Here is a 24,640-nt window from a genome sequence, read left to right as displayed (position 1 = left end):
TGAGACTCAGAGCATTTAACACTTACCTGGACCTTCTTTCCTTTTTCTTTTTTCTTTTTCTTTTCTTTTTATTTTTTTTAAGACTAATTCTCAAGTACCTCAAGATGGCTTGAATCCCTGATCCTTTTGCCTCCACCTCTCAGGCACTGGGAATACAGATGTTGTGTTTCACAACAACTGGCTCATCAATTATCTTTTTAATGAATTGTTATTTCTTACTATGAATTAAGCACAGGATCAAAATATAAAATCTATGTATAGATTCTGAAACTGATATTCTCTTTAGAGAAGAAAAAGTTTAGTTGGGTGTGAGTGTATATGTGTGTGTGTGTGTGTGTGTGTGTGTGTGTGTGTGTGTGTGTGTGTGTGTATGTGTGTGTGTGTGTGTTGGGGGTGGGGGTACCTGTAATCCCAGCACTTGAGAGACAGAAGCAGAGGGGTGGTGAGTGCCAGGCCAGTGCAAGTTAAACAGTGAGACACAAAACCATGTTCCATGGAGAAGCCTTTACTGTGGTACTGTATTATCCAGTGAATTAACATTCTTCCGAGAAGGAGTTAGAATGTAGACTTGAATGACTGCAAACTACCGCTGACGTTCTGCACAGCATCTCTTCATATCTTCATTAGCCTCTTCCCTACCTTCCTCCCTCCTTATTTTCTTACCCTGAAATAAGGTCATACACATATCACGAAATGTAACCAAGAAAACCTGCTGTGGTGGTTTGAATGAAAATGGCCCCATAGGCCCATAGGGAGTGGCATTATTAGGAAATGTGGCCTTGTTGGAGTAAGTGTGTCAATGGGAGTGGGATCTGAGTCTTCAGACAGTCAAGCCAAGCCCAGTGTAACTCTCTCTTCCTGCCCCGGGTGGATCCAGAGGTAGAACTCCCAGCTCCTCTCCAGCACCACGTCTGCCTGAGTGCCGTCACGCTTCCCACAACAAAGGTAATGGACAGCTCCAGTTAAATGTTTCCTTATAAGAATTGTCATGGTCATGGTGTCTCTTCACAGCAATAGAAACCCTAATTAATACACCTGTTATCAGAACCTGCTGTGCAACAGGTAGATATAATCTCATTTAACTGCCATCTAATTTGCTGAAAGTAAATAAGGTGTCCTAATTTATTCACTCAGAACTGTTGACATCCGACCTTGACATAAATCTATTTGGCCTCAAACTCATTCATTGCCTTTGAGGACATCACATCATCTCTTCTTCACAAACGCTTTCTTACTTTGAACTTTGAGATGACAAGCAAGCAGGACAGATGCCATTCCCATCTAGGATGTGGAAAAAAAACAACCCTGTTTCCCAATTGCACAGTCTTTCCAGCAATGCAGATCTAATCAGCTGTTTCTCCATCCTAAAACTCTCCTGTGCTTCCAATTGAGAGGTCCCTTAGAAGGTCACAAGGGGAGAACACTGGAGAAACCTTGTGACTCTGGGTGCCAGTCAACAAGATCATATTTTAGCAATGCTGCTCTGGAGCACAGCTTCGTAAGTGATGCATGCAAAACAGCTTCATAATGTGTGCCAAGTGACCCTCAAAACCTCTCAGTGACTGTGAAATCGGCCATCTTTGACCAGATTCAGCCCCATAAAAGGTGAGTGAGAAGGGAAACATTCTGCACACCAGGACCATGCTAGACGCCATGGTCTTGCTAAACTACAAGACCAGAGGGGCGATGCATCTGAAGATCAGGATAGGGCAGAGTCTTATTCTCCAGATAATGCCAAGTGCCCTGATATGCTATGGGAACTAGTTTCAATCTGGGATTCCCTATCTTTACAATAACAGTCACTAAAGGCACACTGATCATACCCTCTGCCATAGTTGATATAAGAAGGGAAAAAAAATGGAGACTACCCTATCGGAAATGTAAAAATAAATTATATACAATCTCAAATAAGAATTAAGGAAAGACACTTCCCAAGATGCTCCTAACTTTTCTGTGTGTTCAGCCTCAGAAGTGGACCCCATTTCACTTAACGCCTTTGATGATGGCGTTTATCCTTTGAGGTCCCATGGCCGCTGTGAAGTTGAAGGAGCAAGGAAGGAGACAGACACACATGGGATTCCTAGTGCAACAGAAGCCTTGAGGCAGATTGTCCTGACAGTCCTTTCTCTAACTGTGAGCTATCATCTGTTGAAAATCTGTTGGAAGGAGACTTTCTCTGTCCATACATTTCACACTTCAGCAGGAAACACAAAGGAAAAACACATTGTCGTGCACACGAATGAGACACAGGCAGAATTTTACTGCATTTGTTTGTTTACACTTCTGTCTCTTTTCAACAGACTCACAAATTTCCCCATTTTTATTTAATTAAAATGTAATTATGTAATTTTCCCCACTCCCTCCTATTTCCTATGCTTCCTATTTACCCTTCACACTCCCTCCCAAATTCATGGAGCATTAACCATTGTTGTTACATATACTAAATGAATAAAAACATAAATACAGCCTGGTGAGCAGCTCTGTGTTGCCTGTGTGTGTTTCTAGGTCTAAAGAATTTGTCTTTCATAACCATCTCAGGGGGCTCATCGCTGAATCCTCTCTCTGTAGCTGTTAATCTCTGAGCTAGCTGCTTTTGGTGGATTGGTCGTTTCCCCACACCAAGTCTTACCAGTTCATGAGCATGAAAGGTTCCGTTGTCGAGGGTCTTCCTCAATCTCTTTCTTCAGATAGTTAAAGTTTTCTTTGTAGAGGTCTTTCATATCCTTAGATAGGTTTTTTTTCCTAAAATGTGTTCTGAGACTATTGTGAATGGGAGTGTATGCATGATCTCCTTCTCAGCATGTTTTTCGTTGGTATACATAGAAAGGCTACTTGTTTTTTGTGAGTTGATTTGATTATCTTTCCAGACTTCTTACTTCTCTTTTGAGTCTACACAAGCTGGCACAGTATGTAATCAGCAAACTTTGCTAGAGAATGTAAAGAGAGGAATGTGGAAGGATAGAAAGTGTAGCTTTATCTGAATTCCTACTTACTGCCTAGTAGACACATGAGGTAGGATAATGTAGCTCACTGTCTGGTCTCCTGTAGACACGTGAGGTAGGATTCGTAGCTCCTTGTCTGGTCTAGTGAATGCTGTTCTGTCATGAAGTTAGAGTGGGAATCACTTAAATAATTCATGAATCTCAACAAGAGTAAGTTTTCTCCTTCCTCTTTGGTCAGGACTTCAGCTCTATGCTCCCGGTGCTGTGAGTCTGCCTTGTAGGATGTATCTCAAGTAAGTGACAGCCTTTGTTCGCTTATAAGGTCTGATAATAGACACATGACTTTACTACTAACCAATACAGTTAGTTTCAACCCAGCCAGTTTCTTGGAAGATACTTATCTTTCAAGCAGGCAAATGGCCCGGCATTTTTAAACGTTCTACAACAGAACATAGCAATGATTTAAAAATAGACACAACAGTCATTTCTCTGCCATTCTCTTTCCCCGTTCTGCAGCAGAGGCATCTGGAGGGCCATGTGCGTGTAAGTGCACGGACCTCTGGGGAGACATAATGGAGCTGGAAAAGCTGCAGAAAAACTTCCTCTTCAGAATTACAAGGATGCTGAGAGTCCTTGCTGCTTAAAGGAAATGAATGGGGAGCTGAGGGGCAGTAAAGGGAATCGCTGCATCACTACAAGCAACCCAAGAGGTAGAGGGGCTCAGAAAAGAATTTAGAGACAGAGCTCACAGGAACACATGGAGACACCAAAAGGAAATTGGGACACTGGGGACGTGTACTTGTGGACAAGGCCATCCTGTCCTGACCTTTCCCTTTGAACTCTCTCACTCCTGGTCTGAGCTTTGACTTCAGCTGGAAAATATGCTCTTCTACAGTATTAAAACAAAAGTTCTGGACCTCCGTTTTTTGGTTGGTTGTTTGCTTACTTGTTTGTTTACTAATTTTCTGTCTGCTGCCATGTCTTAACTCTGATTTTAACCTTACAATAGTCAAGATCTCACATTATTCTCTAAGGCCTATTTTCTTAATATATTTCATTCCTTTACAAAATAATATCACATGTACCAAGTAATAAGGGATCTTCCTCTAATAATTAATCTATTTCTGTAAACCCTGAAGGTGTCTTGTGTCTCTCCACATTCCACCACCTGCTAAAGAGGATGCCTGGTGGTAGAGATGCATGTGAATTAGTGTTAAAATGACCACATGTGTGCTCAAGTGAAGCAGCGAGAGCTGGGATCATTCTTAATGTATTTACCCTCTTTGTTCTCCACCATTGACAAGTAATACCCCTTCCTTGAGTGAGATGCTGGCTAGAATGGGGTACATTGGAATTAACAAGGACCACTGAGCACAGTAGCCCTTCCTCATCCCTGGCTTTTACTTTCCAAAGTTTCAGATTCCCATGGTCAATTGCTGTGGAATGGTCTGTATGTCAAATTGCTCTGATTGGTCAATAAATAAAACACTGATTGGCCAGTGGCTAGGCAGGAAGTATAGGCGGGACTAACAGAGAGGAGAAAAGAAAGAACAGAAAGGCAGAAGGAGTCACTGCCAGCCACCACCATGACAAGAAGCATATGAAAATACTGGTAAGCCACAAGCCACGTGGCAAAGTATAGATTTATGGAAATGGATTAATTTAAGCTATAAGAACAGTTGGCAAGAAGCCTGCCACAGTGATACAATTTGTAAGCAATATAAATCTCTGTGTTTACTTGGTTGGGTCTGAGTGGCTGTGGGACTGGCGGATGACAAAGATTTGTCCTGACTGTGGGCAAGGCAGGAAAACTCTAGCTACAGTCAACAGTGGTCAGAAAATACTAAATGGATGGAAAATTCTAGAAATAAAAATTTCCAAGTTTTAAATTGTGTGCATATACTGGTAATGTGATGAATTCTTTCTTTCATCTCTGCGGCTATACCTCCCCTGTGTCCTGTGTTCAGTAATAATGACATCAAGGAACTTCCCAGGAGAGACTGGACTGCAGTCTCTCAAGCTGAGGAGAGACCATCTTCTCAAGGTGTATGGACTAGAGACAATTAAGTTATGTGCTTGGATAAAACACTGAGTTCAATGAACTGAACTGATTCAAGCTGCATAAGTTTATTAAAGTGAACAGTGATGAGGTGCAGTGGGGAGATAACTCAGTACATCAAATGTTGGCTATGCAGGCTTGAAGATCTGAGTTCAGTCACAGGACCAACATAAAAGGCCAGGCCTGAGCTAGGAAAAGGTCTAATCCCAATGCTAGGAAGGAAGAGGCAGGCAAATCCTGGGAACTCTCTGACCAAGAAGTTTAGCCAAATAAGGAGCTCCAGGTACAGTGAGAGATCCTGTCTCAAACCTAAGGACCAGGGCTGGTGAGATGGGTCAGCAGGCAAAGGTCCTTGTCACTAAACCTTATGACTTACGTTCAGTCCCCAGAATATGCATAATAGAAAGATAAAAGAGACACTTACAAGTTGGCCACTAGCCTCCGTATACATTCCATGGCTGGAGAGCATGTGCCACGCGCGCGCGCGCACACACACACACACACACACACACACACACACACACACACACGCACGCACACATACAAATGTTAAGAGTAACTGAGTAAGACACTCAAAATCCACCTCTGGGAATCACATGGTCATTAACACACACACACACATACACACACACACACACGTGCACACGCACACGTGCACATGCACACATACAAACATATACACAAATAATTGTGACAAAGCTGTAAAAAAAGAAAATGAACACAATCAGATTGGAAACCCAGGAGGAAGTTCAGCAGCATGTGGATGCTCTTTGGCTTGGAATCTGAGCTTTCACCTTCTTCAAATGTGTCAGGGACCACGTAGACAAGGGCTGGATCTGATACCATGTCTTTCCAGAGCCACTTTTAATAAGAGTCTGCTTATATTCAACATGCCTGCTTCCCTCATGTGTACAGGACTATTCTGCTTCTTGTCTCTCATTCTTGGCCTTCCAAAATTCCATTCATTCTTCCACACATGGAAGTACCGCCTTCCAAGCCAGTTGGCTGAAGCCTACCAGGAATTGAATCCTTTTCTTTAACTTCTATAGTACAATTGTCAAAGCTCAACCTCACAGTCATGCTTTATTTTATGTCATGCTTATTCATGTATGCACTGCCTCTCAAACTGTGTCTTTCTGCCCCAGTGGCATCTGTCACGGTATACTGCATACAGACATAGTATGTTTTAAGAGAAAGAAGCTGAAAATCAGAAGGAAACTGTATTCTGATCCCAGCTCTGCCATTTACCAGTTGTGGAATTCAAGTCCTACTAAAACTTCCTATCCCCCAGTTCTCAATTAGAATAGAAAAATTCCTACTTGGGGCCATGATAAATACAAAACATCTGGTAGAAAGTAGATAATTGCAGCAACAATTATAATACACTTATTCAGTCAAACATAAATTGGGAATGAGCAAAGGGCTCAGTCAATAAAGTCTCAGCTTCACAAGAATTAGGACTTTAATTGAGATTCCCAGAACATGTTGTTAAAAACACAACAACAACAAAAACTGCACACTGACAACTTTGCAACCCCAGCAGTAGCTCAGACAGGTGGAATCAATGAGCTCTGAGAATGCTCAAGGAAGACACCCCATGTCAGCTGTTGGCCTCTACACATATACACATGTGTACATCCACATGTTTGCACAAACTCACATGAACACATACACATACCCCCCCCCACACACACACCCATAAAGTCCCATCATGCACAGTAATTAGCACATCATGGGAAAAGAGCCTGGCTTTGACCTTGCCAACATCATACTTTCTCTCACTCTGAGCCTTCCAAATTCTGGTCCATTCTTCCACACGTAGCTGACATGACAGCTCCTGCAGAACTTTGCTGAAACCCGGGAGGAATTAGATGTGCCTTGCTCTAATATTGTGCAGCACACTGCTCATAGATCTACTTAGCGTTTGAACTTTGTGATGTTGCTGCTGCCAATGACCTACCTTGAATTCTTTCTCAATGTTGGCAAGCACAGCCAGCTCATTGCTGAGTTCTAAAGCTGTCATGACTGGATCTTCACTGGACAAAGACAGGTATGCTGGACTTGCCAGGCCTTTGTAGGCATTAATCCTGGATCTGGAGTGACTGAATGAGTCATTCTTTTGTTTCTGGCTGCATTCTGTACACTTGCAGAAGTAATCATGAGGCCGTTCAATCCGGGCACCCTTTCTCAGGAGTGTGTGCACTATTTCATATTCCTGGCAATGAGCAGCCAGAATGATTGGTGTCACATCATGGGAGAACCTAGTCCCATCTTCATCATAGGCATAAAAGTCATCTTGCTGGAGTTCAGACTGACTGGGGCTTGTGGCTAACCTCTTGCCTTCAGCAAAAGCTGGATGGTTGAGGATTGCTTCCACAATCCGTACATAACCTTTACTGATAGCTAAAAGCAAAGCATCCCCAACTCGAGACAAGTTTTCCTTCTTGAGCAACAGCTCTGTAATTTCCAGGTGCTCATTGGCTACTGCCAATTGCAGGGCATTCTGGCCCATGTAATCCACACAGTTAACATTGAGGGAGAGACACTCCTCTAGCATTTTCCGCACCACCGGGATGTTGCCATATTCAGCTGCATCTAGAAAGCGTTCCTCCTCAATAGACAGGCTTGTTGAGTGATCATTAAACATGTATGCTGGTCCTCGGTTAGCCAGTCTTCTTCCCTTCTCACGGAGAACTGTCTGCCGCCGGTGAGTCAGTCTGTTCTCATTACCCCGGCTGCAGTAAGACAGAAAGATGATGAAGAAATCATATTAAGAGCAATTTCTTATGCCAAATGACCTGTCATTCATCTAATGCAATCCTCAAGTATATTAGATGTTGCCTCAGCATCTCTAGACCTACTAGCTGATAAGATGAAGATGAATTTATTTGTTAATGAATTCTAAGAACTTCTTATTTAAGAAAGATAAGTACTTTATAGAGCTTAACTTTCCAATTCGAGGTGGAGACCTTGGCGATGGCCATCATTTTCCTTATGTCATTCACTTAGAGATATTAGTGAGTATTTCTGAACTGCAGATTGCAAACACTTGGGAAAAGCTATTGGCCACTGTGGTGGTTAGTTTTAAATGTCAACTTGCCACAACCTACAGTCACCTAGAAAGAGTCTTCATGAGGGATTATCTGGATTCACTTGGTCCATCATGACTGTGGGGATTTTCTTGTTGATAAACTGACTCAGCTCACTGTAAGCAGTACCATTCCCTGTCCCAGACCCCTGGATTGTATGAGAGTAGTGAGGGAAAGCAGAGTAACAAGCAAGGAGGTATCACGAATGCATTTCTTTCTGCTCTTGTGTGTGGCTGGGCTGTGCGCAGCTGTCCAAAGCTCCTGCCCCCATGACTTCCCTCCAGGCATGGACAATAACCTGGAATCATAAGTCAAATAAACCATTCATTCCCTAAGTTGTTTTTGGTCAAGGTATTTTTGACATCAACATAAATGAAACTAGAGCAGAGAACATGAAAATGTTTTAAAACGGTGAATAGAACAGAAAATTCATTCCAAGTCTTCAGTATCTACTGAGTCATTCCCTATGATAGACTAGTACATTACTCCAGGAAAATTGATAGTGAACAGTATACTTTTTATTTCTTTAAGTCTTATCCTCTAAAAGCAGAAATAAGTATAATGCCCTATTACCAGCTGCTTAGCTGTTGTGATGAGCCTATAGCATATCCATCTAGCCTAGCTGCTAGGAGAAAATGGCATGCCAAAAATGGAACCATGACTGAGTCACATGAGTGTGTGTTTGGGAGCTTGGGCTTGAGGTGGGAGTAGATGGGAGCTTTCTTCAGCAGAGGAAATGTACTGAGGGAGAACTTTACTGAGATAATTAATGCTTGGACTCTGTTAACCTGTAACATCACTGTAAACTTGGAGTCATGATCAAGAATATAGGAAGAAATGAAATCTTCATGGTGAGGACTGTTTCCAAAGGGGCTGTTGGCCTTTATTGTGGCCTTTAGATTATCATAAGAAACTTAAGTAATCCTTATCCTGATCAAAATGCTATAAGAAGAAATTTATCCTTTATGGATCCAAAATGTGTCAGAAGGTCTTCTTGAGGTTGAAGGACCCTCATTCAAATAAAAGGTTCAAGCCTTATTACCATCACCTACTGGAAATCCAAAGAGGAACAGTGTTGGAGAACTGAGGATGTGCCTGGTTATGGGAGTGGCTTAAATGAAGGAAACAGAGATGACAAATGAGGAGCTTCCTTATTATAAATGTTCAATGGACTATCCTCTCTAAAGACTGCCAACAGACCCTCCAGTACAAAGAGAGCACCAGTGGGTGATAGACTTCACAAGCCACCATCTCTGAATGCATCCAGGTCGAGGAAACCTAATAGCCTTTCCTTCTTGGAATTCATCTGCTTTCCGGGGGTGTTGTCTATAGCAGTAATGCCCACTAGAGAATGGAACTTAGTGAAACTTCATCAGCTCCAAAATTCATCAAGGAGCTTGTAAAGTGCACTGCCATGTTCACAATGAGCTTCATTTTCATTCATCATCGATTGTCAAAGGCATCTTCTAAACAAACCAAAACTATGCTTTGCTAAAGAAACAACTCAGTTTTTCCAGGTAAGGTAGTAGATGCCTTTTGTGTTTGGTTGGGAAAAAAGTGTCTTATCAAAACAGATATTTTTGGTAACCTTATTTCTATGAAAAAACAGACAGTAGACATCAGCCTAAGCAGGATTTCCTCTGGTGTGGGTGTGGGGAAAGGGGAACATTTACTCACTGCTAGTGGGAGTGCAAACAGGTGCAGTCACTATGGAAAAAGTATGATTGTTCCTCAAAAAGCTAGAAATAGATCTACCATATGATCCAGTTATACCACTTCTGGGCACATTCTCCAAAAGACTCTATATTTTACTTATTACAGAGATACTTGCTCACCCATGGTATTGCTGCTAAACACAGCAGCCAAGGAATAGAATCAGCCTAGATGTCCGTCAGATGATAAATGGCTCAAGGACTGCTATGGAAGAGGGATCAGAAAGATTGTAGAGCCAAAGGAGCAGGAAGTAAGTTGTGACGTTTCAGAGAGGCTGTACCCATGAAGTCCCATCAACATGGCTGCCTAAACAAGACCTGATAAGGACAATGCCAATAGACATGCTAACACGGAAGTGGGAAAGCTCCTATGTGAAGCCTCAACGCTGGACAGAGAACTGGAGGATGCTGAGAGCCAGAAAAATGCTCTTCCTCATGGAAAGGACTTCTCCCACAGTGGTTTTCCAATAATGTGGTAGTTTGAAGAAAAATGCCCCATAGGTTTGTGGTGATATTTTTATTGTGCTAAAATGTGTTATTATTTGTATGTTAATAAATAAAATTTGCCTGGAGATCAGAGGTCACACAGTGAGGTCACATAGTGAGCCATAAGCAGAAGTACAGTGGTGGTAGCACACACCCTTAATCCGATCACATGGCAAGCAGAGTCTCTATGTGGTCAAGGACACAGCCAAGCATGGTGACACAAGCCCAACCATACCAATACCAACCATAGAGACCTGGAGTTCTGTATAGACAGGCAGTGATGAGGAAGTCATGTGGTTGGGCTTAGAGCCAATGAGAAGGAAGAACAGCAAAGCAATAAAAACACAAGTCACACAGGAAGAAGCTTCCTCTCTGGGGAAGCGACAGCGGCGAGGTGGTAAGCTAAGGCAGTCATGGCTCTTCGCTAGTTCTCTGATCTCTTTGGCTATTACCTCTGTATTTGGCTCTGTGTTTCTTATTTAATAAGACTGTTTAGAAATTTGACTACATAGGTCCATATATTTATTTGCATGACTGGTCCGCAGTAGATAAATTATTTAGGAAGGATTAGAAGCTGTGGCCATGTTGGAGTAGATGTGTCCTTACTGAAGGGGTAAGTTTCAAGATTTTAAAAGCTTATGCCAGGCCCAGCCCCCCTCTCTGCCTGTTGCCTGTGGATCAGGATGTTGCTCTCAGCTACTTCTCCAGCACTGTGCCTTCCTGCCTATCCACCTCCCTGCTGCCACGCTCCCTGCCACCACATTCCCACCACAAAGATGACGACAAAGACTGAAGCTGCAAGCAAACCCCTAATTAAATGCTTTCTTTTATAAGAGTTGCCATCAGGGGGCATCAACATCATGAGGGAAAAACCCACAGAGACAGCTGACCTGAGCTTGTAGGAGCTCAGGGACTCCAGACAGACAGCTAAGGAGCTGACACTGGACTGACCTAGGCCCTCTGCATGTGGGTGACAGTTGTGTAGCTTGGTCTTTTGTGGAGCCCCAAGCGGTGGGACCAGGACCTGCCCCTGATGCATAAGCTGGCTCTTTGAAACTTATTCCCTATGATGGGATGCCTTGTTCAGTCTTGATGCTGGGGAGAGAAGCTTGGTCCTGCTGCAACTGGATATGCCATGTTTTGTGGATTCCCAAGGGAGACCTTACCCCATCTGAATGGAGAGGGTGGGGAGAGGGAACAGGAGGAGAGGAGGGAGGGGAAACTGTGGTTGGTGTGTAAAATAAAGGAAAAAATCTATTTTAATAAGTTCCAACTCTGCTTCAAAGAAAAAGAATTGCCATGGTCATGGTATGGTGTCTCTTTACAGGAATAGAACAATAACTAGGAGAAATATCAAGCAATCAGTCCTGAGATCATATACATGCAGGTAGCATTATACAGACTGAGAAAGTTATATTTATGTATTTAGGAATATGTGTGTGTGTGTGTGTGTGTGTGTGAGAGAGAGAGAGAGAGAGAGAGAGAGAGAGAGAGAGAGAGAGAGAGAGAGAGAGAGAGCAAGAGGGTGCATAGGAGGGGTTGAAGAGAGAAATATGAATGGGAGAATAATGTAATTATTTTATAATTTCAAAACATATATATGTTACATTTATATGATGAAATATTTATTATCCAACTGTTGGGGAAAATGAAATTATGAAATTTACAGGTAAATGGAAGCAAAATTTTTGTAGATGAGCCATGTTTGAAACGACTTAATCATCTCACCAAATGTAACTAACAGTGACTGAATGAGGAACTCCGTTGACAGAAATCCTGAAGTCCTGACTCTGTTGGAGTCTAGGGTTTGAAGCCACTGCTGAGAAGTACAACGTGCCTTGAATTCTTGCTCACTTCTTTGTCTCTTTTGCCCTCAAATTCAGTGTTGGCTTGTGGAGAGAGTCCTTTCTCCTCCACAGTGCTGAGGAACATTCTTGTCATAGGTTTTAGACAATCTTATTTCCTACCTTAGCATTCCATTTTCAACTCCTTGTGTTTGGATGTTGGACATTTCATAATTACTCTTTAATTTTATTACCCCTTTTCTCTCATTTCCAATTGTGCATCATATTCCAGATTGCTTCAATTTTATCCTGTGATATAGCTAATGAATTTTTTCTGCCACTACATTTTTAATTTTCAGGAACCTTTTCTCAAATGTTTCCTTTCAAATTTTATTAACCATTATATTGTCATTATTATATTATATTTATTATTACTAATTATTACTACTACTACTATTACTGCTGCGCTGAGCCATCTTGTGGCCCAAATGTTTCTTTAATCCGTTTTCCAATGTCTTTTTATATTCCTCTGCAGATATTAAGAATATAGGCAATGCAGATTGTAGTTCAAAGAATTTACTCCGGAGTTGTTCACTTTGATTTGTTTGCCTTGGTCTCTGTATTTCACATTGCCTTTCACACATAGTAAGTGATCCTTAGAGGATACGCTTTCCTATCCTCCAAAGAAGTACTTTAATGGGCATCCTAAAAGGATGCAACCTTTCCCTAGGAGAACTAGACTATCATTGGTTTGCCAAAGTGTGTTTTCCTGAGTGGGACGGATGTTTCTTTCTTTTTTTTAATTTATTTATTTAGAAGAGGGTGTCAGATCTCACTACAGATCATTGTCAGCCACCATGCGTCTGCTGGGAATTGAACTCAGGACCTCTGGGAGAGCAGCCAGTGTTCTTAACCTCTGAGCCATCTCTCCAGAGCCCCCCCCCCCCGAAGGATGTTTCTGAGAGAGGCTTTATTTCCATGTTAACAACATGGATGGGGAGAAGGCAGGGGACCACTGAGGCACTTGTGTGAACAGCCATCCAGCATCTTCCCTCGGGAACTCCTAGTCTTCTTCACTCAGCTGTCACTTTCTGACCTCTGACAATCTCCTTGGGCTTTCACTTTCTGTGTTCTTATTTAGCATCTTCAATGATTTTTGTTGTATACAGGAAGTTTAAAGATGGGGGAAGGGAAAGGTGTCAGCTGAAGGTGCAGTATAGTTTCAAAAAGACAAAAAAAGTAAAAATAAGTGAGAAATCAGATTTAAAAGGATGAGATGAAAGCATTGAAAGTGAAAGCTTGCAAAAAAGCTCTTATGAAACAAAAAAATAACAAGAATAGGAAAGAGGCATAAAGTAGAATTGGGTACCAAATGATCAAGAACTAAGCCTCTTTTGTTCATTTTAAAAATATTTATCTTTTAATTAATTAATTTGTTTGTCTGTTTGTTTGTTTTTCAAGACAGGGTTTCTCTGTGCAGCCCTGGATCTCCTGGAACTCACTCTGTGGACCAGACTGGTTTGAACTCACAGAGATCCACCTGCCTCTGCCTCCTGAGTGCTGGGATTAAAGGCATGCACCACCACTGCTCGGCTAAAATATTTATCTTTTTTTTCTGCATGTTCATATGCCCATGAGTACAGGTACTCATGGAGACCAGAAGAGAGCAATAGATCTCAGGAGCTGGAATTACAGGTGCTTGTGAGCCACTGATGTGGTGCTGGAACTGGACCAGGGTATTCTGGGAGAGCAGCAAGTTCTCTTAGAAACTGAGTCACCTCTCTAGCCCCCAGATTTGTTCTTTGTCTGTTACAATAGGAACAAACAACTATTCCAGCTTGTCTCAAAGTATTCCTTTAGGAGTCTATTAAAGTTAGGAACGTGGAAAGCACTTAGATTCAGATTGCATTCATCCTGCGTCCTCACAGACAGGCACTTAAAGAGAAAGACACCAGGACTTCACCATTTTCCAATTATTATTTAAATAAAAGACCCTGACAATGCTCACAATATGACAATAATTAATACAAGAGGCTTTCGCTTTTCCAAAGAAGAAAACATCTTATCAGTAAATTCATTTATAGCTCACTTTTTTTTGTTTTACTTTATTATTTATTCAATTTCATTTCATTATTATTTATATTTACATGCTCATGTGTGTGTCTCTGAATGTATGTGCATGTGCATGCACACACACACACACACACACACACACACACACACACACACACGCAGAGGTCAGAGGAGGACATCGTGTGTCCTGTGCTGTCACCCTCTGCCTTACTCACTCCCTTGAGACAGGGTCTGTCTCCCTGAACCTGCAGCTAGGCTGACAGCCAGTGAGCCCCAGAGATGGAAGCACACTCACACCCGTGGGTTCTGGGATTTGAACTAACACCTGCATGTGTGTGCAGCCAGCACTCCTACCCACTGTATAGCTCACTTTTTAACTCGGTGCCCATAGTTGTGTTTGCTCATACATGTTTAAGTTTATATTCAACTAGACTATGCCATAGTAGAGACACACTTACTCTAAAATTTAAGAAGGACAATTTATTATCTTACTATTTATTTGGGGGAAAAAAGTCATGTTCTATTGAGGCAAGCCATTAGTCCTGGGACACGACCTCGTGCCCTCCCAACTCTGCCTTCACACTCAGACTCCCTCTGGAAGAACGACAGTCCCCTGGGGAGTGAAATCTGCTTTCCAGGAGGAAGTCACTCTCTTTTGTCCTAACGGCTGTGCCACAAATACATGTGGAATACAGTGACATTAGTTTCTGACACATTTTCATTTAAAAACCTGGCTTTTGGTTTTGTTTTTGATGTTGTTTCAACAGAAAAACATGGAGTATATCATGTTTACATATGCATAAGGCCATTTCTGTGGCCTTACAACAGCAATAACTACACACATGATAAAGTCAGTTCCCAAGTCCAGGCATGAAGGGCTGCTCCGAGCTGGAGGAGCCCATGGCTTCCTCTGCCCCTGCTCCGCCTAGCCACAGTGTAACAAAGCAGAGGGCAGCTCTGGCCTTCGGTTTGGTTTGGTTTTGTGTTTGAGTTTGTGCTGGTTCCTTCTTCCCTGACTTCCAACTGTAAATACAAAGTAGGTAAAGTAACTTTTAAAATAAGGTGCATTTCAGCCCCTTCAGAGAATATAAAAGGTGTTCATAGACCACATTATCTCTCTGATAATGGATTTTATAAAGCTATCTTGTAGAACTGGGTTGTAATAGAAAACACAGCCTGGAACAATCACCCATTTAAAAAACAAAAACAAGAAAAAAAACCGCCTAACTGTGTCAACAAGAGTTATTTTCATTTCCACTAAAAGGTAATTTTGCAAAACCAGCCCTTCTATTTTAAATATGTACACATGCACACATTCTCTCTCTCTCTCTCTCTCTCTCTCTCTCTCTCTCTCTCTCTCTCTCTCTCTCTCTCTCCCCTTTCTCTCTCACATACAGTTCTTTCTGTCCATTGAGCAATATTTAGCATAGTTAAATGTTCAATAATCCACATTTTCATCTCTATTTTAAAATTCTTTTCATCACAGCATATAAATAACAGTTCTAAGAAATAATCCAAACTAACCACTACCTCCCATGATACTCGGCTCTCAAATCAGGTCATGAAAACCGCTTTTTACATACCTCATTTCCGTGACTCCTTTCTCTGGTGAAATAGTGCCTGTTGCCCCAGATAGTGAGCGATGGAATAATCCATCTCAGCTGAAAAAGCCAGCAACGTGAATTAGCTGCTAACAGAACAGACTGCGTGCTGGGGCCAGAGCATGTGTGGTCATTTTCTCTACTTCCTGTTCCAAGATGATGTGCTTTTATCATCATCAAATGCAAGTGCCCTTGTCCAAATAAGCCCCACGGCAGTGCCTTGCTTAGCTTGCAATTTTTGTTGTTTTAGGGGGAAGAGATTTTTCTGTAAAATCCTTCTGAATATATAAATTCAAGCACAAATCTATCTACTAAAGCAAAAGTTAGCAATCACATAAGAACTCCATATAGTCAGCCTAGGAAAATGGAAATAAAGGAGATTTGGGAATCTATATTTTATGAGACATACAATTATTCAACAAAAGAATTAGACTTGGTTATTTGGAAACTGTTGATCAATACAAGAAGTGAGTTTGCAATCATCGTTGTTTGGGATGCATGAGTGACAGAAGTCATTTTATTATAATTTGTAACATTAACTCTATTTTGAACATGTCTATTTAATCTCTCTCCCTCTGTATTCCAGGACCTCTCTGGGGTTGAGGAAGTAATAACTATTTGAGTGATGTTCGCTTTGGTCTTGTGGGAGCAGAAACTACTTCACTTTATTCTTCCATTAATCCACACCCTCAGGAGAGCACTGCCCTGCGAGTGCTAGTACAATACCTGCCGAAGAGTGACTCCTGCCTGTCCAGGGAACCAAGTTCACAGCCTTTAAACTCCGCATTAACCACGATGTACAAAGCTACGGGGGAAAAAAGGCAAAACATACAAGCAAAGCACTCTGTTCAAGGAAACATCAGACTCTCTGCAGAGTTTTTAATGCCACAAATCCAGAGGAATTTTTACCCTTAGAGATAGAATGAATAGCCTCCTAGTGTGCTCTGCTCTTCCCAGCTGGACTTGACTCTGCACAGAGTTCATGGCCACCCCTCACAATGCCTCACCAGACCTGTCTGGACCCCAGACAGTGTTCTAGGTAGCAATTCTTGACCTGTCTCCACTCAACTGGCTTTGATTTTCCCACCAACTCCTTTCATCTCATGAAACCCGAACTTCCTACTCCACCACTGCCTGCCTGAGATGTTTGTCACCTTTAGTTCTGAGGTACAAAAGTGTGACTGCAAAATCATGGTAGAGATTTGGGGTTGCATGTTTAGGTTTTAATCATCCATTGTTGTCTTGTTTGAACCAGTTAGATTTCAGACTGCTAGAGGCCAAACCTAAGTAACACCTGGAAGTTATAGAAAGTCAGCTTTTTATAGAACTACATCTGATATGTATGTGCTGCTCTCTCTTTTCAGATACCAGTTTGAGTTCAGTTAATTTTTGTATGCCTTGTCTTCTTTGAAATGCTCTTTGGTAGAGTTCTGGGGACAGGCATTCAGTTTTTATCTATCTTGATGAGTGTTCTTGGGACTATTAAAAACTTGGTGTATAACATAAGCAAAATAGACTCCAATTATGTTGTCAAAGAAAGAAGTTTAAACCCTTTGCTTCTATTATCAACAACTTCATAGTCCTGTATATTTCACACATGTCTCTTCCCAGTCCACAAATAATATCTCTTCTATAAGGCAGATTCCAGGGCAGAAAATGAGAGGGCACTTACAGTGGATAAAATAAAGGAACCACTAGGAGTATGGAGAATTCAAGCTCAACACAAAACTGCCTACACCAGGACAACAAAGATGCAAGTATAAAGTGATGTAAGGAGATGTCCAGCTGTCAGGAGTGTGAGATGCAGAGATCCCAAGAGATAAAAGCACTCACTGCTCTTGCACTGGGCAGGAATTCAGTTCCTGTCACTCATGTTGGATGGCTTATAACCACCTGTAACATTGGCTCTGGGGATCTGACATTCTCTTTTGGATTCTGCAGGAACCTGTGTATGTATTTGTGGGTGCACATGTACACACACACAGAGAGAGATAGATAGAGAGAGAGAGAGAGAGAGAGAGAGAGAGAGAGAGAGAGAGAGAACAACTTCTTCTGCCCTCTGGAACCCACAAATCCCTCACATATGTTGAATCCAGGCCAGTGACAGGAAATAAAGGAACCACATATGTAATCTACACAGGTCTGCGTTGATGCCCCCACACTGGTTGCAAGGACTTCAAAGATGGAGAGAGGGACAGGGGGCCCCTGACCACAGCAGCCCGAGCCCCATGGTGGACTCCCTCAGAAAGGACTGGCGGGAACATGGCAGAGGAGATGCCAGGGGATCTTTCCTGTGAGTCATCAGTGTGTCATCACTTCTCACCTCTCTGGGCTCTGTCAGGAAAGACACCCACATTCAAGTCCAGCCAAGTTCATTATCTTTTTTAAAAGTGAGGCTCCAAAACAAATTTAATCCATCTGAATTTTAAGTTCCTGCACATGGTCACATGAGGCTTTGAGTGAACAACTCAGATTCTAAAGTTGAGAAGGAGGTGCTCTGGTGTCTCAGATTTGGTGTAAATGTCTGTGAAGAGCCTGTCCTGAAGATGCTGGCTCCCCAGTCATGAAGGGTATACCTGGAGCTTGCGCCTGTGGGACATGTAAACACAGTTTACTAGCCTTTCCATCAAAGAGTTAAATAAAATAGATTTTTAAAAAAACTGAAGAAGCTGCTTGGCAGAAATTCTAATTCCTCTAGGGTCATGACTTCTTGAAATCAAAATATGTGCTTAAGGTTGCCCACTCTGCTAAAAAACAACAAAAAAACTGCATGTGTTTCTCAACTCCATCTTTTAAACCAGCCAGTCTTGTAAGGATATGAGCTGAAGTTCTGATCACTCAAAGTGGAGTATGGGATCCCTTTGCATTGGGAATAAAGCTTAGTAGAACCCCCACACATACTTACACACTGCACATACTGGGATGCTTGCCTGCTTCACTCAGCATGGCTCTGTACCTTTCTAAAGAAGTAATATTTTTTGCCTTAAAAAAAACTTTGGGTTGAGTGGTCCTTTGCTTAGACTCCAGAACCATTTCTTACATTCTTAACCTTTACCACTAACCAGGGCCAGATCCAAGAACTCACTGCAGAAGCTCCTGTCTACAGGAGCCTTTGTGTATCAGCAAACACAGCTATGAAGGATAGAAGGTAAACCAAGGAGCACATGGCTTCCATTTACTGAAACCAGTATTGCAGAGTGTCTTCATTCACTAGTCAGGTGAATTTTAAACACGAATTACCAATTGCCTTGATTCAGTCATTCAATAGTTCAAATATTTTTCCTGTCAAGTTGTGTGTGTGTGTGTGTGTGTGTGTGTGTGTGTGTGATGTGTATGTGCCACAGCACACATATGGAAGTCAGAAGACAATGTGCATGAGTCATTTATTTCCTTCTAGAACCATATGGGTTCCAGGTATCAAACAGTTTGACAAGCATGATGCAGGTACCTTTACTCCATGAGACATCTCGTTGGTCTAAGTGTTCCACTATTTGCCAAATACATAACCAGAATGTTCTAGTTCCTGTGCTCAGCACATGGGAAATAAGAAGAGAAGATGAGGTAGAAAAAAAGAGAAGATTAAATGTTAAATTAATTCTGCTACTGGCATGGTATGCTTCTACTGGAAGGCAATTTTCAGCCAGCTCGTGGGTCAGGTAAAACCTTCTGAGGAAATGTTACTAAACCTAAGGAGGAAGGAGAGCTAGCAGGAAGGGGACATCACTAGAAAACAGCAACAAAACAAAACAAAAATAAAAAAGAGAGAAAAGCCCTTGCTGTGTGAGTCAGCAACCTGAAATTGTCCTTCATTCAGGAACTAGAGTACCCTTCTTCAAAGAGAAATCTAGTCTCTTCTGTTTAACTGAAGGTCTGGGACCAGGGTTAAATGCCTAACATCAGTTGACCTTTTTTGTTGGATTTTCTTTTACTCTAGCCCCACGCTGGGTGCCAAAATATTGTTGGTTATTTTTTCTACTCTTTTGCTCTTTGGGGGACCTGCCAATCAGATCTCAAATAAATCACACATGAAGGCTTATTCTTAATTATAAATGCCTGGTCTTAGTGTGGCTTAGATTCTAGCCAGCTTTTCTTAATTTAAATTATCCCCTTTTGTCTCTGGGGTTTTACCTTTTTCTGTTTCTGCAGATCTCTCTTTCTTACCCCGTTGCTGGTTATGCAACTGGGTGGCTGGCCCCTTGCATCCTCCTCCTCTCACTGCCCCCCCCAGATTTCTCCTCCTGTTTATTCTCTCTGCCTGCCAGCTACACCTATCCTTTCTCCTGCCTCACTATTGGTCCATTCTTTATTAGACCATAAGGTGTTTTAGACAGGAAAAGTAACACAGCTTTACAGAGTTAAACAAATGCAATATAAAAGAATGCAACATATCTTTGCATCATTAAAGCAAACATTTCACAGCATAAACAATTATAGCACACCTTAAAATAATATTCTCTAACAGACTTTCACTGTTTAGCACTTAGGACTTAAAGTTTAAGGTAGAAATGGGGTTGTTTAGGCCACTCTAAAAGCTCAGGATAATGATTTAGAGAATTTAAGTTTAGAAGTCAGGTTCTAAGTATCCAGCCCAGCAGGTCTTGTTCTGAGTCAACTGGGGCTTTTGAGAGTCCAATTCCAAAGCTGGAAATCACTCAAGGAGAACTCATTATAACTAAACTCTGAGTCGTTAGGATCTGGACTTTGTGTCACTTGGGGCAATCAGGCAAATCAATTGTGAGAGCATGGAATCTTAGTCCTACAGTTTACTGTAGCTGCTGCTGGGCCTTATATTACTTAATGGAAGAAATGAGATGAGGGCTAACCCTATATTTAGGGTTATAATGAAGTTGATGATTTGTGGAATTCAGCTTAATGGAACTCTGCTTTGTCTACTATGGTCTACAAAGCTTCTTGATCATGATTGGTCAAGTCCAGTGACAGACAAATAATGTGAACAGAGATTTTCAAAAAAAATAATACATACATGAAGAAAATGCTTAGCATCACCCATATCAGAGAAATGCATATCCAAAACACAATTAGAATTCCTTTCTTTAATCTAGTCACAGTCATTATGATTAAAAAGAAAAAGAATGTGCTGGTGAGATGCAGAGAAAATGCAACATGCATTGTTGGTGGAATTAATAATATCTCTCCAAAAATCAAACATAGCTATAGTATGATCTAGTGATCCCACTCTTCAGCAAATCCCCAAAGGGAATATATATATATATATTCTCATAGTTATGGCAAAGATATTTACAATAGTCAATAAATGGGATCAATCTAAGCACCTACCAGCTAGAGTACATAAAGGAAATGTAGTACATGTACACAATCGAATACATTCAACCATAAATCGTGTGATTTGTAGCAAAGTGAATGAACCTGCAGAACATTATATTAAGCAAAAGAAGCCAGGCACAGAAAGACAATAGCATACATGAGTTCTTGCTCATATGTGGATGCTGAAAATGTTTATCTCATGTAAGTAGCAAGTATAATAGTGATTGCAAGAGGCAGGAAAGATCACAGGTAGGCAGAAAATAAAAAGACTAATTATGGGTACAGTGCTACAATTGAGATAGAAAAATAGGCCATATGATTACAATTAATAATGACATACATTTTATAATCATTAGAAGAGAGTTTTGAATGTTCTCACTACAGAGAAACAAATATTTGAGGTGATAGATCTGCTAATCCTAATGTGATCATTATAAATTGTATAGCAGAACCCATGTGCAAGTGTGAAATTATTCTATGTCAATTAAAAATAAAGTAATTACATACACTGTAAATTTAGGAGAATAATAGTATTGGGTTCTGATCTAGGGCTTATGACAAATCCAGCCACATGTTTTTGGCCCCTTTAATGGTGCTGAATATGGATTCCATCTTACGGAGTGGGCCTTAGATCCAATCTGAAAGTGGTTACTTACTCCCATAACATTCATGTCACTATGCACCAGTGAGCTTATCTTATCAGAAGAGTCATCATGACCAAAATGACATCTTCAGTGCCTTGTGTTTTCTTTTTTATCTTCATTCTATCTGTGCCTTGACCTTGAAGGCACTGTTCTTAATACAAATTCCATTATTTTGGCTTCAGCCTTCATTTTCTTCTTGTACATGTGTGTTCTAAAGCCCTGAACTCTTCTTTGGATTCCACAGCCAAGTCCAGGCATCATGAAACAATTCTCTAATGACTATAAATAAATAAATAAATAGAAACTATAAGAGATGACTGAATAAAGATCATCCTGGGGCCGGGCGGTGGTGGCGCACGCCTTTAATCCCAGCACTCGGGAGGCAGAGGCAGGTGGATCTCTGTGAGTTCGAGGCCAGCCTGGTCTACCAAGTGAGTTCCAGGAAAGGCGCAAAGCTACACAGAGAAACCCTGTCTCGAAAAACCAAAAAAAAAAAAAAAAAAAAAAAAAAAGATCATCCTGGATGATGGGACCACAGCTTAGCTGTAGAGTGTTTACTTGGCTCTTGTGAGGTACTGGGTTCAATCTCCTAAAGAGTTGTGGAAATGCCTTTTTTCCATGTCAGAAAGCATTATCCAGTGATAAACTGATTTATGGTCAATAGCTAGATGGATAATATTCATACTATACAAACTCTCTGTTCCATCTGAGAGCTTCATTTCAAATGACAAAAGCTGTATGCTATCGAGAAACTGTTGAGTCTTCCAGACGTCTTTGCATGATGATGCTTTGGGAGGGAGAGGAGAGAGAGAGCTCACTCCATACTGCAGCCGTGTTTGCTTTAATGCACGTGAAATTACTGCTCACTTAAGGTTCCACTTATCAGAAGAGTGCGACCTCACTGAGCACATACCAGGTATTAAATCACAGGTCTTTGAAAGTCAATTTTACAATTGTCACAAGACTAAATTTATGAATCTTTATGCACTCTCTTGAAACAACTAAGATCTTCCTGTAATGCACATTTCTGTCTTTTAAATGACTTAATGTCCTAGACATGCAGGGTCAAGTTTTAAGTATTATAAACAGTAAATAAACCGCAAGGGGTTTCAAAGTTGATCCATATTCTATAAATTTGTCTTTATGATATTCTTAATATCATGATGTAAGATTCAAGGTATTGTGTGTATTGTGTGTTGTGTGTGCATATGAAGCACATATGTAGGGGCTATGCTGGCTGGCCCATGGGGCCTGTGGAGGCCAGAGGCTCATGTCAACTGTATTGTTCAGTCACTTCTTCACCTGACTCTTGAAACAAAGTGTCTCACTGAGCCTGAAGCTCCCTGATTCTTCTAGTCTGTCTGGTCCATGAGCTCCTGGGCTCTCACTGCCACCATTTGGATTCCATATCTACCCTTTACATGGGTGCTAGGGATCTGAACACTGATCCTCATGCTTGCTCAGTGAGATGGTTATGCTTGGTTGTCAATCTCATTACATCTGGAATTAACTAAATCCCCAAATGGAGGCCACATCTGTGAGGATTTTTGCTTAGTTTGAAGTAGGAAGATATACTTCTAATCCAGATCTTTTGAGCTGGGAGAAACAAGCCTTTAATCTGAATCTTGATGCAGGAAGACACACCTTTAATCCAGATTGTTCGAGCTGGGAAAACACATTTCTAATCTGAGTCACACTTTCTGCTGGAAGCCTACCTAAGGACATGGAAGAAGGCAACTTTTTCTCATTGCCTGCTTGCTCCCACCTTGCTAGCAAGTCCGTCCTTTCACTGGCATTGAAGCCTATGTCTTCAGGATCCCAGCACGTATGAAGAGCCGCTGAGACATCCAGCCTCGGGGACTGAGAACTGCTGGATTCTTGAGCTTTCCTTTCACAGCCAGACATTTTGGATTATCTGGGCTGCAGCCTGTAATTTGATCTAAGAATTTCCCCTTTTTTATATGATTTATTCTGTAAGTTCTGTTTCTCTATAGAATCCTGACTAGTACACACAGCAAGCACGTTACTAACTGATGCAGCTCTGTTGGCCAAGACATTTTTATTCTTTGCCTTTATTTCCTCATTCTATGCTCAAATTTTTAATCAAACATTTCAGAATCTGCCAACTAAAAGCACAAATGCTAGAGTGAGCAGACATAGATTTTGGTTCTGGCTTTTCCATTTGTTGACTGTCTGGCTGCCTGAAAATGAGAATTACAATGTTCCACTCACAGACGTGGTGGGAGAGCTCTGTGTGAGTGTGTGTGTGTGTGTGTGTGTGTGTGTGTGTGTGTGTGTGTGTGTGTGTGTGTTTGGAAATATTCACTCACAGCTCCAGTATAATGTGGATTTAATGAAGACAGTCACTTCATGAACAACAAGCAGAAATGTAAGATTGTAAGCTCAGGTTTGCAGATGGTCATATTTCACCATTTAAATGTTTTTCTTGCTGTGACAGAAATAAACTATAATTTTAAAGCAGTGATGAGTTTGGCAACATTTAACTCCCTTTCCCACCTAAGAATTACTTCACTGGTTGTTTTTAGGCCTATTTGCTTCTCAAACCCAGAAAGGTAGCAGGTGTTTGGCTCTTATATTAAATATTATCTTTATTTTATAGTTTTAAAAAACTACATATACAATCACAGCAAAACAAAAATAAGAAATATTGCCAGTGTGGCACACTTGGAGGGAGCTTCCCTGAGAACAACATCCCAGGAGCCAGTCCTTGGATTGTGAGGATCCACAGAGCTGCACCCACCGTCTGGGAGGCTGGCAGGGCACCTGTCTATACATCTACTTCTTGTTGTTTGTTTTGGCTCTTTGGGGGGGGGGGCGCGACAAATAAATCCCAAATAAATCACACACAGAGGTTTATTCTTAATTATAAATATCCAGCCCTAGCTTGACTTGTTGCTAGCCAGTTTAAATTATTCCATCTTGATTTTTCTTCTATGTTTTTAC

The 24,640-nt window shown here is 41.3% G+C and overlaps 1 protein-coding gene across 4 annotated transcripts in view; it reads right to left on the bottom strand.

The window, feature by feature from the left end:
- The window catches only part of Trpc6 (transient receptor potential cation channel subfamily C member 6), a 112,818-nt gene that overhangs the window by 45,505 nt on the left and 42,673 nt on the right, over positions 1-24,640 (bottom strand). For 3 of the 4 annotated variants that reach the window (XM_076575638.1, XM_006983776.3, XM_076575641.1), the window contains one exon: positions 6,962-7,736. In XM_076575638.1, the coding sequence (XP_076431753.1) occupies positions 6,962-7,736 (775 nt within the window). Of the gene's footprint in view, positions 1-6,961; positions 7,737-15,728; positions 15,834-24,640 lie in introns of those variants that run through there. The other variant, XM_076575639.1, reaches the window with a different exon arrangement.

Source organism: Peromyscus maniculatus, chromosome 7 (genome assembly GCF_049852395.1).
Source record: "Peromyscus maniculatus bairdii isolate BWxNUB_F1_BW_parent chromosome 7, HU_Pman_BW_mat_3.1, whole genome shotgun sequence".
NCBI lineage: Eukaryota > Metazoa > Chordata > Mammalia > Rodentia > Cricetidae > Peromyscus > Peromyscus maniculatus.
This window is presented reverse-complemented; position numbering and strand designations above follow the sequence as displayed.